This window comes from Colletotrichum graminicola (genome assembly GCF_000149035.1).
Source record: "Colletotrichum graminicola M1.001 genomic scaffold supercont1.20, whole genome shotgun sequence".
NCBI classification, from domain to species: Eukaryota; Fungi; Ascomycota; class Sordariomycetes; order Glomerellales; family Glomerellaceae; genus Colletotrichum; species Colletotrichum graminicola.
In genome coordinates this window covers 272997-284788 of record NW_007361024.1, presented here as the reverse complement: position 1 = coordinate 284788, position 11792 = coordinate 272997, and the positions used below count along the sequence as shown (strand labels likewise).

The following is an 11792-nucleotide window of genomic DNA, read 5'->3' as shown; positions in this document are numbered from 1 at the left end:
AAACGTGATTTGTGAAGCTCAGGTCAGTGAGATGCTATGGAACGTCTGGCAACTTGCTTTCGGCATTGAACGAAACAGGCCTATCAACCGGCTTATCTTAGTCTCTTTTCTAATGCATAAGTCAGATTCAAATTATTGCTTAATACCATGGGCATTCCTCACCTTTTAAAACATCTCTCCCCATACGGAGTATTGGGACCTATCGACGGCGATAGAGTCGTGATTGATGGCCCCGCCTTGGCATACCACATCTACCATCTTTGCACAAGAAGCACTTCCGGAGTGCCTTCTTACGATTTGCTTGGGAGAACGGCACTCGCATGGTTGGACAAGCTCACAGACCATGACATCTCCATGTAACTTCCCTATCATCAAAATCCCGTCGGGCGTCTCCAGCTAATGATCTGAAGCGACGCCATCTACTTTGACGGCTTTCTCCCGGCGTCAAAGTCCGAAGTTCGCTTGGAGAGGATACTCAAAGTGTCTTCGTCTTTGAAAGTATACCGGTCAGGGTTCCCCAATGGATGCCCTGCGCGACAGATAGCTTCAACACGCGTTTCTCTGCCTCCCCTCTTCCCGACCGATGCCCCAAAAAGAGACCAGCCCCCCATACCGCCACCGCCGTTTCTAGTCGCCGCTGTTGTCGATAAGCTCTATCAGACTACCAAGTACGGTACCCTTGTCCGCCTAGTGCCCGGAGAGGCGGACGCGTACTGCGCCGAGGATGTCCTCCGGAACGGGGGGACTATCTTAACTTCGGACTCGGACTTGACAATCCATGACTTGAAGACTGGCGCCGTAGCCTTCTTCAGGGACCTTCAAGTCACCGCCTCCGATGAAAGGGTCAGCCTTGTGGGCCCGAAATTCTCACCGTCGGATATCGCAAAGCGTTTGCAGCTTCCAGAAGAGCAAGGTATGCGAAGGTTCGGGTACGAGCTGTCCAAGTCCAGCCGGCCAAAGTTCGCCCAGGTTCTCGAAAATTGTAAAGGAGATGTTTCAGATCCAGACGAGTTTCGCAGCTTCTGCATTCCATACGATGCGCTGGAGACGACAGACTGGAGCCAAGTTCCGGTACTTAGTGGCATAGATAACCCCACACTCGACGCACGGCTATCTGAGGTCGTCCTACAATGTGTAGGATACTCTGGTGTCGCGAAGCCACCTCCAGGAGACTCTGGTGCAGAGGGCTGCATGATGTGCCTGCCGCCTCTCTTGGACTGCCCAGCCCGCGCAAGCGCATGGGACAGCAGCGCCTCTATCAGGCAACTTGCATACAGCTTGACATGTCTACTGCGACCCGGGGCTGTATCTCATGTTAGGGAATACCGAAGGGTATACTCCGGGGCGAATCAGGGAAAGCATGTTGCTATACTCCCCAGGCCGTGGATCAAAGATGCGGTGGATACTCTGTTGAACACCCTGTCTCAAGCCAAGAACAATCTTGAACACGAGAGGTCAACGTGGCCAGCCGTGGCGGTACAGATGATTATCGCTTACTCGCAGGAGGAAGACAAGCAAGATGCATGCCTCAACTCCATCAAGCAAGTCCTCTCGGTCGCCAAGGACTCGAATCTCGTCCCATGGGACGTCGTCCATCTGTCAGCGCAGGTCCAGGCGACGCTCTACTCCCTTCGCCTCTTGGCCCAGGTCCTAGACCTCATGTATGTGACCAAAACAGAGAAGCCCGTTCAAGGTTCAAAACAGCTGCGCAACTTGCTGGCCACCCTACCGACTCTCACGGAGTATCCATCAGTGAACGGAACGATAGATCTACTAGCGAGCATGAAGAGTCATAATACGCTGGCCAGGATTGCAGAAGCACTTGGGTTGCCGGAAGAGGCTCTTTTGCCGGCGAGAGAGAACAAGAGTAGGAAGAAGAAGCGAAAGAAGATGGCCCAGACTGAGACTGAAGTCAGGCCGGAGAAGAAGCCATCATTGAATCCCTTTGATATCTTGGGAGCCGAGTGATTTCCTGCACGAAGAAAGCACAACCGCCGATGGTTTACATTCAGTCACATTCGGGAATGCGAGGAGCTGATAATGAATGCTATCTTCATCGTTTAATATATGATATGTAGAGTCACGGGAGTAGATCATGGTTGCAGATTCGATATCAAATCGTCCTATTGCAGAGTACCGGCCCCTTCAATTACTCATTATTCATGGCTTGTTGCACTTACTCAAAACAATGTTCCGTCATCGTGGACCTGCGGAACGAACCCTGGACACAGCCAGCCTCTGCCCTCAGGGCAAGTAAAGACGACCTTCCCATCGCCACGCAATAGACCCATCTTGAACCGCCAGTCCGTCTTCACAGCGATGCCGTTGATCCGGAGCCAATAAGATAGTATTCCCTCTGGCGTGCACCCTTCCTGACCATCAGGGGTTTTCTCCCTGGACTTGGTATTAAAACCCTTCCACTTCGCCGTCTCCTTCTCCAGTGTCCGCGTGTGAATGAACTCGCGGTAAAGAGCCAGGTAGGTGAACATTGCGTTGGGACGACCGAAGGCTGTGATGTCGGTGACACCCGCCCGCAGCTCGCCATCGTGAAGCATTGCATACCAGGTCCAGTCGAGGGTAACGCGAGGTGCGAGGATGCCATTCTCAGGGACCTTCAGCGACGAGAGCGCGGGTGAGTCGCCCCAGTAGAGGAGGTCGAGTCGGCCCTTGTAAATGTAGTCATACGAGACTCCTTCTTTCATCATGTAGGCTTGCACCTGCTGACTGGCGAGGTACAGCGCCTTCCACTGGCTAAGCTGATGATTCAGCTTTTCCTCACCGCACTCCCTGGCCAGCACTTTAGGGGGGTTTTCGGCGATCTCCTTGACTTCGTCCAGTTTCTTAACCTCGACTGTCTTCAGGGCGTCCCCGAAACAGGATTTGAGATGTTTCGTTATGCTCTCTTTCCTACCCGAGTCGCCGGACTCATGATACGCGTCTTCAAGGTACGTGAAGACGTGGACGTCCACACCGCCGCTTCCAGTCCACGTCTTTACAAGCTTGTTGTTCTGCTCCTTGCATGTTTTCAAATATGTGCGCAGGAATCCAGTGTAAACAATCGCAAGTCGGCCCATGTCGTCGGCGGCGCGGTGTAGGAGGCACGTCGTCTTGCTGCCAGCGCGAATGTGTAGCTTGCCAGAGTCCAAGAGTTCGAGAACAGGCTTCTCGTTGCCGGTCTCGACAGAAGCGCAGTCGGGTAAGAGGTTCGATACCCATGGCGTCGCGCCGTACGGGGCGGCAGTCTCGTTAGCCCAGGAAAGCATCAACACGCCCTCTTGGGTCAGCTCGACCTGCCATGTAACGGGCCAATAGTACTCGGTGTCGGAAGTGAATAGCTCGACATCGGTTTTAACGTCGATGAGCGAAAGCGAGCCGCTATCGAGAAGGCGAAACTCATAACGGCCGTTTGGGGAGATGAGACGGAAAGGAGACAGAGTCTGACCAGCTTCGAGCTTGGAGACCGGCTTCGCGTCGGGCTTCGCGTCTGGAACCGAGACAGAAGTCGGCACCGTGGGCAACCAATTTACCTCCGGCGTGTATGTGGATTCGGTGGGCTCGCCGACAGGGTCATTCGGTTTTTCGGTTCCAGTCGAGGCATCTTTGCTGTCGGTCGTAGGAGTGCCGTGACCGAGGCCAGTGGGCACATGGTAGCCAGCGCGGGGAAGCTGGGGAACCAAGAAGATTGCCGCAATCAGAAAAACGGCGGCCACGATGGCCAACCGCACACAAGTACCGCTAAGCATAGTTATCTCAAGACCATAGGCTTCACATACTGGACCGAAGGTGCGTTGTTTACTTCAGGTCTATCACGTGTAGGACACATATAACCTTAGTCATATAGGTCATGCAGATCTACAGGCATATCCTGGTCATGTACCATGACATGCGGATGCACGGCCCAGGGGACCCTTGTTACCGATAGCCGTTCCCGACGTCCGCTTCCTTGTAAAACACTCCGTCAATCCGAAGCTATTCAGAGCTTCTAAGCCTGTCCCTCTCCGCTACCCCTTACGCCATCACTTTGTCGCCAGATAAGCCACCCAGCAGCCCCTTCTTGAAAAAAATCATCTCATTCGCTATTATTAACCGCATCTATAATTCTCCCCTTTTCGCCCTCTCCACTGCCTATCACTTCGAATGCGACTGAACCACACGGCCTTAAGACCTATTTATATGTCACGAGTTAGAGCACACAGCAGGACATAGAAGAGTCCGGGTCCAAAGGGCACGATATATGAAAAGTAGAGATATGAAAAAATGTCCTTACATACCTACAGTGCGATAGATCATAGATGCGAGTAATGAGTGAAACGCCGTGTGATATGGGACATGGCAAGGCTGTTGTGGAGTGCCCATAATGTATGAAGCTGCCGTGGCATTATACCAGCCTTAATTCCTCGTTTTATGGGGTACATAATAGTACCTTTGTCGCCTAGCAAGGCTGCTCAGATTGGTATATACCTTCGTGTAAGACTAGACTTACTACTACCTTTATCACAGTTAAAATAGATAGAGAATCGATGTGCATAAAAGTTATTAGTAAATTAGATTGAATACAAGCTTCTGATTAGCTTCGTCCCTTATTATTCACAAGTTGCAGGGTCTAGGCGTATCCAAAGGGATAGCCAGTTAAGGCCAGCTTAAGGCATCTATAAGTGAGAGAATGCTATCAATACTCTTAACTACAAAGGGCACCTCTGCTTTTATCTAGTTGGCGTGGGTATAGAGCTTGGGAGGGTCTGTCACCTTGGGTGAGTCCTAGTTGATAACGGCGGCCACAGAACTGGTCACAACCAATCCTTTGACGGACGGGGCGGCGCGTGTGACGCCGGACAGAATCTTTGTAGTACTCTTACTGACCAGGTCAGGAAACTCGAGGTTCGAGACTACACAATAATTGAAGGGCGACGTGGTATGGATAATTCAATAGAACGGGGAGCTTGGAGTGAGATCTGCTTTAAAGGCCAAAGGAGCAGTGATATCGGGGACGACATAATGTTCAAGCCGGGTAGCGGTGTGGGTACTGTAAATAGTCGAAAGCTTTTAAGCTGGTCGGCTTTGGCCTTTACGTACAACTTCACTGACTGAATATCGTGCCTTGAGAAGTTGGTACAAAATATACTAACCAAAAAAGAAGAAAAAAACGTTCGCTCCTGTTGAAAAAAAAAGAAGTGGAGCAGGGCATCTTGGAAATATTGAACCGAATAAGCTGTCGTATTTTGACAGAAATCAAAAATTTTGGTATTTCAGTTGGCTCAATAAATGACAGCTATTGAGCACCACTAGAGAAGGCAGAAAAACAAGACATGTCTTCTACGTTGGAACATGCCAGCTTGCGTGAATGCAGATTCGCCCATGTCTTACCGCATGCAAAAACAAGAATAACACTGTTGTATTTCGAACTTTGTGCAGCTAATTACACCGGATATGCTAGAGGATTAGTACGCAATGTACTGTCTGCTGACTTATTGCCGGATAAAGGATGCTGTTGCATATGGTGGCACCCAGGTGAGTAATCCCCGCTTACGATTACGCAAGTTTGCCATCCCTTGATCTGGTGTGAAATTGCACTAGGACCGCACTTTTGGTACGATAAGACGCGTATATAGGCCCGGCGAATCCGACAGAAGAATATTTCCCGGAAACGATTACTAACTGCAGCAATTAGTGCACCTAGCAGATCCGCTTAGCAATTAATAGGTCATCCAGAAACCCGCAGTTACCGTGGCATCGAACAATATGCTGAGACATGTATTTAGTTCGATAGACAGCTTCCTATAACTGGTGACTCTTTGGAGACAGAAAACTTTATTCCCAAGCATTGCCACATTCAACAGTATACTTGAATATCCGTTTGAACTCTCGATATATCAATTGTGGCGCAATGGACGAAACCATGAAAGCAGTCGGTAAGAAACCCCGGTTCTCTTGGTTTTCAGAATGCTGAAAGCAACATAGATATCAAAGGGGGTAGAGGACCCAAAGAAAACCTGTACATCAGGTCAGATATGCCGAAACCCATTCCCGGTGAGGGAGAGGTGCTTGTGAAGGTCAAGGCGTTTGGAATAAATCGTATGGACACCATCCAACGCCAAGGGGACTACCCTTTACCGCCACAGGCGCCCAAGACCCTTGGTGTTGAGTTCAGCGGCACCATTCATGCTTTCGGCCCGGGCAGTCATGGCCTGTTCAAACAAGGCGATGAGGTTTTCGGATTAGCCTACGGAGGTGCCTACGCTGAATTCATCGCTGTGAATCATCAAATGTTGCTGCACAAGCCTACGAGTTTGACATGGGAACAAGCTGCCGGGATTCCTGAAGTGAGCTTGCTTTTACGTTTCTCAAAAGTGCCAATGGCATACTGATTTGTTTTCAGACTTGGATTACCGCTACACAGGCTCTCTTTCTCGTCGGGGAATTCGCCGCAGGCAAGACAGTGCTCTGGCACGCTGGGGTATCAGGCGTCTCTATTGCCGGCATTCAACTTGCCAAGGACGCTGGCGCAGCTGCTGTATATGCTACAGCTGGATCCCGCGCAAAATGCGATTTCGTTGTCCGTGAGATTGGAGCAACAGCAGCCTTTGATTACAAAACAGAAGACTGGGTGGCACGTATAAAGGAGACAACTAACGGTAACGGGGTGGATGTTATCATCGACTTCATCGGTGGCAGTTATTTTCAAAAAAATCTTGACGTTGCGGCCCGGGACGCTCACATCGTCCAATTAGGCTTACTAGGGGGGAGTAAGATTGGTGATGCAGATATCGAGCAACTGCTCTATAAGAGGATTCGAATCGAGGGGAGCACATTACGAAGTAGAGAGATTGAGTATCAGGGAAAGCTACGGGATAGGCTGGAAGAGTATATCCCTCACTTTGAAACAGGCGACCTCAAGGTAGTGATCGATACAGTACTACCATGGGAGGAGATACAAAAGGCACACGGTATGTTAGAGGCAAACTCTACCTCGGGGAAGATCATCTGCACTATCTCATAAGTATATTAAGCTTGTAACCGTAGCACTGTCAGCGTCATGAACCTGATTTTCACCCGTGCATCGAACGATATGTTCTTATGCAAATTCGCCATGTTTTCCCGCCATACTGCTCTTTTTTATCACCTACGCTGAAATCGTCTAACTCTTGTGAAAACAAACGCGGTTACATCGTCATAGTAATAACCGCACCTGTCCTTTCAGTAATCCTCAAGTTTTACGCTCCCTTTGACTGCTTATTCGATGGGCCATTGGAGTATTGCATCGCCACTGCTCTTAGTGCTTATCCTATGCTGGTTTGGTTGCTCACTGCTTCCTCCAGTCCACTGCTTGCTCATCGACTCGTTTCTGAACGGTGCACTACTATTGGACATTTGCAGAGAATTATAGTGGAACTCAACTCGGGTCCTATAACACAATCGGCGTGCAGCGGGTTGCTACGAATTGGGGATTCCGACGACTGCAGTCGTCCGGCGGCGGAGATTTAAATGTGGGCTAAGCCCCGAACTTATGTGCACGCTCACCTTTGTCTTACAAGCCCCTCTCGCCGCCACTATCATCGTAACTAGAGCCAGCTACGATCGAACTGAGAATCACATCGGTCGCTTCATTGTCAAGGATACCCTTGGTCTCGGACCTCCGACATTCCTCCAGGATGAAAAAGACTATTCAGGTTCCTCGCTATGCGAGAGCAAGCATTATCGCTTCGTGCGTGGCCATGCTCTTTGGGTACGTCATTACCCCGCCTCACCTTCGCAAGGGATAGCCTCAACTAACACGGTAATATGATTAAAGCCTCGATACTGGCAGCATTGGCCCAGTGACGACCATGCCGTCTTTCCGTCAAACATTTGGAGACTTCTCTCCCACAATGCACGGGGTCATTGTGTCGTCTGTTCTCATTCCTGGAGCTCTCTCAGCCCTCGTTTCTGGTGCCATGGCAGACCGATTCGGGCACGTTCTTCTCTTCGCACTGGGGTCTTTTGTCTACGGCTGCGGTGCGGCCCTTGAGTGTGCGTCGCCCAAGCTTGGGCTCTTCATTTTTGGTCGTCTGATCAAGGGTGTTGGCGAGGGCATGTTCTTGAGCAATGTCTACGTGCAGGTATCCGAATTGTCCCCTGCCCGGGTTCGCGGTATTATGACGGCCCTGCCGCAGTTCTCCATCGTCATCGGCATCGTCATTGGGTATTTCATGTGTTACGGAACCGCCCGAATAGAATCGTCATCTCTGGCATGGCGCCTTCCGTTGGCCGTTGCCTCTTTACTCGGCATCGTTCTCTCCAGCACCTACTGGATAGTTCCAACGTCACCAAGGTGGCTGCTCAGCAAAGGGAGATTGGACGAGGCTCGAGCCGTGCTCGACACATTGGGGCTTGACGAAAACGAGCGAGTAGAGCTCCTCGAGCAGTCTATGTCCGAGGTGCAAGAGCACACGGCCAATGTGACGCTCTGGGAACTCATACGACAGACTTTTGCGGATTTCGGCGAGGCCTTCTCGGCTCCTTTCAGGAGCAGAACTGCGTTTGGTTGCTTCCTCATGTCGGCCCAACAGCTGTCTGGGATCGACGGGATCCTCTACTATGCTCCTATCTTGTTCACACAAGCTGGACTCGCTGGAGAGCAAGCAACTTTCCTTGCGTCCGGCGTTTCGGCGTTGGTCATTCTGGCTGTGACTGTCCCGGCCACATTTTTGGCTGATCGTTGGGGAAGACGAACGTCGAGTTTACTGGGCGGAGTACTCATCACCGCTCTTATGCTCTTGATGGGTTCTCTGTTCGCCGCTGGAGAGGTTCATGCCGACTCGGGGGCCGGGAAGTGGGTTGTCATCGTGTCGATCTACCTTTTTGCCCTCGTCTACAGCTGTACGTGGGCCATTGGCTTCCGTACTTTTATGGTTGAAAGTCTGCCAAGGAAGACAAGGAGCAGTGCATCCAGCCTTGCTCAAAGTGCCAACTGGGTAAGTTTCTCCAAATGATATTATTCTCTATGACTCCTAGACTTTCGAGACTGAACTAACACAACATCAAGCTTTCTAATTATGTCGTTGCGTTGATAACACCAGTACTGCTGTCAAAGTCCACTTTTGGGGCATACTTTCTTTTCGCGGGTTGTTCACTTATTTGTACCGTCGTCGTAGCGGTAGTTATGGTGGAGACGCGAGGGCATAGTCTCGAAGCGATTGAGAAGAGATACTCTGAGAGGAAAGCAACGGCTACAGGTAGATGGAAGATGACTGAATTAAGGCCGAGAAGACTCCGAACCGACGTCTGACCTTCCAGGGTCAAAGCAAGTAGGGACAAGTAGTAAGCTAGCAGTGTGTAGCAAAACACCTATCACGTAAGCTAAGTATCGAAGATAATACGTACTGAATAGAATACAATATTTATATATTTACAGTTCTTGACGGCCTAAAATGCATGGCCAGGTCAACCCAGAGACCTTATTTCCCTGGTAGCTACCACGCGATCGCCCTTGCTGAGGAGAATAACAATCTTCAACAGTACGGGTACAGTCCAAATCTGCATCATTGTCAGTGTAAGAGACTGCTGTTGACTCATTCACTAGTTTTGAGTTGACTAGGTTTACTGGTCCCAAGCATGCTCGTTCTGCAGTTCGTTTCGCGATATCCGGCTCCTTGTATCCCGAGTGTTGACAACACATAATAGAGAGTAAGACTACAAGGGAGACAAACAAACTCAAATTACAATACCCTCAAAGTCAACGCCTTGGGATAGCTCTTGGTTGTTCTTCATCCAGGCTACTGATCTCGGTCGTTGGTGGCGGAAGTATCATTATTCAGCAGCATGGCCTCAGGTGCGCTCGCTCGATCCCCAATAGTGCATAATACTGGTAATCCAGGTAGTACACCGGAAAAAGTCTACGAGGCTTCTGGGGGTCCACACATGTTACGATGACACAGCCATAGATAGCTCTGGCATAGGAGCCTGCAAGTTTGCATGTGTAGTGAAGGTCTCATAAACCCCCTCTCAATACTCGTAGTCATCAGATGCAAGCTAATAAATACTCCCGCGCCGGCTAGGCCGTCCAAATAAAGACCAGGAAGATGCAGTCATGTGTTTGGGAAGCAATCGACAACAAAATGGCACGAGTTCCCCTTCTTTTTTCCAAAAAGAAAAAAGAAAAGAAGAAGGGAAAAAAAGGCTGCAATACTATGCGGTCATTGCAAAGTTGTGAAGCTGAGCATTAATCGTACCTACAGTTCAAAGATTTCATCAATGTACAGGCCATCTCAAGTTTCAAACAAGCCATCAAACCTTGGGTTTTCTTGCTTCGAACAAAAGCATCTTGCCATGAACCTCCCACTTGACATCTGCAAATGCTTCCTTTAGGGGCCCGACAAAGCCCTCCACGTTGTCCTCTGTGTTTCCAAACGTCCCCAGGAGATTGTGCCAAAACATCAACTGTTTCCCCCATATGTTGTGCTTGACACCGCGACCCAAGATTGTCATCCCAAACAGGGTACCTTCAGGGGCGAGCAGATGTCGTAGATGGACCAAGGCGTCTGCCTTTCTCGCAGGGGGTCCTGGTAGACAGTGAAGCAGCATCGTTGTCGATATGACATCGAAGGAACCACCGCCCAGGTCTCTGCAGCGCAAGCCTCTCCTTCCCGGGTCAAGAAAGTCGGCAACGCTTGTTTGGCATGTCGTCGTCGGGTGTGCTGCCATCGTCCGAGACCCAGCAGCATGGAGTGCTGCCCGGTTGAGGTCCACCAGGTGCACTTCCGACCCCGCCGGAAGGGGCGCGTGCTCGAGGAAATATCCGGTACCGACGCCAATGTCCAAGATCCGACATGGAGAGTCTTTGCTTGATCCGGGCCGAATCATTGTTTCGTCGACGGTGTTTCGTAAGGTGGTATTGACAATGTGGCGGTTGAAGAATTCCCGCATCTTGCTCGACGGTATATTCCAGGCGTAAGGGCAATAGAGGCCCAGGACAACTGGGTCGTAGACGTAACGGAGGAACACCGGGACGTAGATCGCCGCCCCGGCGAAGGTATCAGGTTGTATCATCTCCCAGACTTCTCGTCCAATACCAAATGTATGCGTTGTGAGCCAAACCGTGTGCCAATGGTCGTCGTGATCTGAGAAATTGCTTATTGATGCGAGACAATCAGCGCGCTAGATCGAGAAAGGTTTAGGCACACTGCCTATTCTTATGCTTGTATGTTCCTTTGCGAAGGCAGGTTCTGTCCCTGTTGGCGACAGGAAGGTACCACGAACCTCAGGACACCATTGTCTCCCTGGCTGTATCCTCTCCGAGTGTATCACGAACACCGTGACGCGCGTCGCAGCACCTGCGCGCCTCATGAGGAATATGAAGATCAGCTAGCCATCTTTGGACTTGCGCCCGGAGATATGGGGTATCGGCCCGCCTCCGCGATGTCTGTGCCGCGGCGGTGGTCCCTCGGTGCTGCAGACTCTTCGGCGAAGTCACAAGCTTGGCTAGGGCGACTCGGGGCCCAATCCACCAATGTAGATTCGCGAAGTGCGAGTCTCGCATGTTTGGAAATAAGATGAGACCCAATGTCATCACGCGAGGATTGCCCAGGCGGTCTTGGATTGCGGTGTCGGCGGGAGAGAGTTACAAATTGGACGGGCCCTACTTTGGCGTGTCGTTCGACTGTCACAGGATAGACCCTCTTTGACAGGTGCTTGGGCTATAAGCACGAGCCTTTGCCGGACTCCGAAAGGAGTTGAACCAAATCATACGACTCTTTCCACAAACTCAACTGAGCCGTCCCATTGTTTTGGGCGGGGTATGTCATGGCATGGTCACA

General features: G+C 50.7%; 5 protein-coding genes across 5 annotated transcripts; 3 read left to right on the top strand and 2 right to left on the bottom strand.

Annotated features, from left to right (window-relative positions):
* Positions 1-147: 147 nt before the first annotated feature.
* GLRG_05757 (uncharacterized protein) lies at positions 148-1968 on the top strand (the record flags this gene model as incomplete). Its single annotated transcript, XM_008096442.1, has 2 exons — positions 148-356; positions 411-1968. 2 exons carry the CDS (start codon positions 148-150, stop codon positions 1966-1968), a joined length of 1767 nt encoding a protein of 588 aa, XP_008094633.1.
* A 212-nt stretch (positions 1969-2180) lies between these two features.
* On the bottom strand, positions 2181-3743 carry GLRG_05756 (uncharacterized protein; the record flags this gene model as incomplete). Its single annotated transcript, XM_008096441.1, has 1 exon — positions 2181-3743. The coding sequence occupies one exon, from the start codon at positions 3741-3743 to the stop codon at positions 2181-2183; it is 1563 nt and encodes a 520-aa protein (XP_008094632.1).
* Positions 3744-5884: 2141 nt separating this feature from the next.
* GLRG_05755 (zinc-binding dehydrogenase) lies at positions 5885-6997 on the top strand (the record flags this gene model as incomplete). The annotated part of the gene is made up of 3 exons (XM_008096440.1): positions 5885-5909; positions 5959-6320; positions 6377-6997. The coding sequence occupies 3 exons, from the start codon at positions 5885-5887 to the stop codon at positions 6995-6997; spliced, it is 1008 nt and encodes a 335-aa protein (XP_008094631.1).
* A 715-nt stretch (positions 6998-7712) lies between these two features.
* On the top strand, positions 7713-8969 carry GLRG_05754 (uncharacterized protein; the record flags this gene model as incomplete). The annotated part of the gene is made up of 2 exons (XM_008096439.1): positions 7713-7723; positions 7790-8969. 2 exons carry the CDS (start codon positions 7713-7715, stop codon positions 8967-8969), a joined length of 1191 nt encoding a protein of 396 aa, XP_008094630.1.
* A 1294-nt stretch (positions 8970-10263) lies between these two features.
* Positions 10264-11025, bottom strand: GLRG_05753 (methyltransferase domain-containing protein; the record flags this gene model as incomplete). Its single annotated transcript, XM_008096438.1, has 1 exon — positions 10264-11025. The coding sequence occupies one exon, from the start codon at positions 11023-11025 to the stop codon at positions 10264-10266; it is 762 nt and encodes a 253-aa protein (XP_008094629.1).
* Positions 11026-11792: the final 767 nt, after the last annotated feature.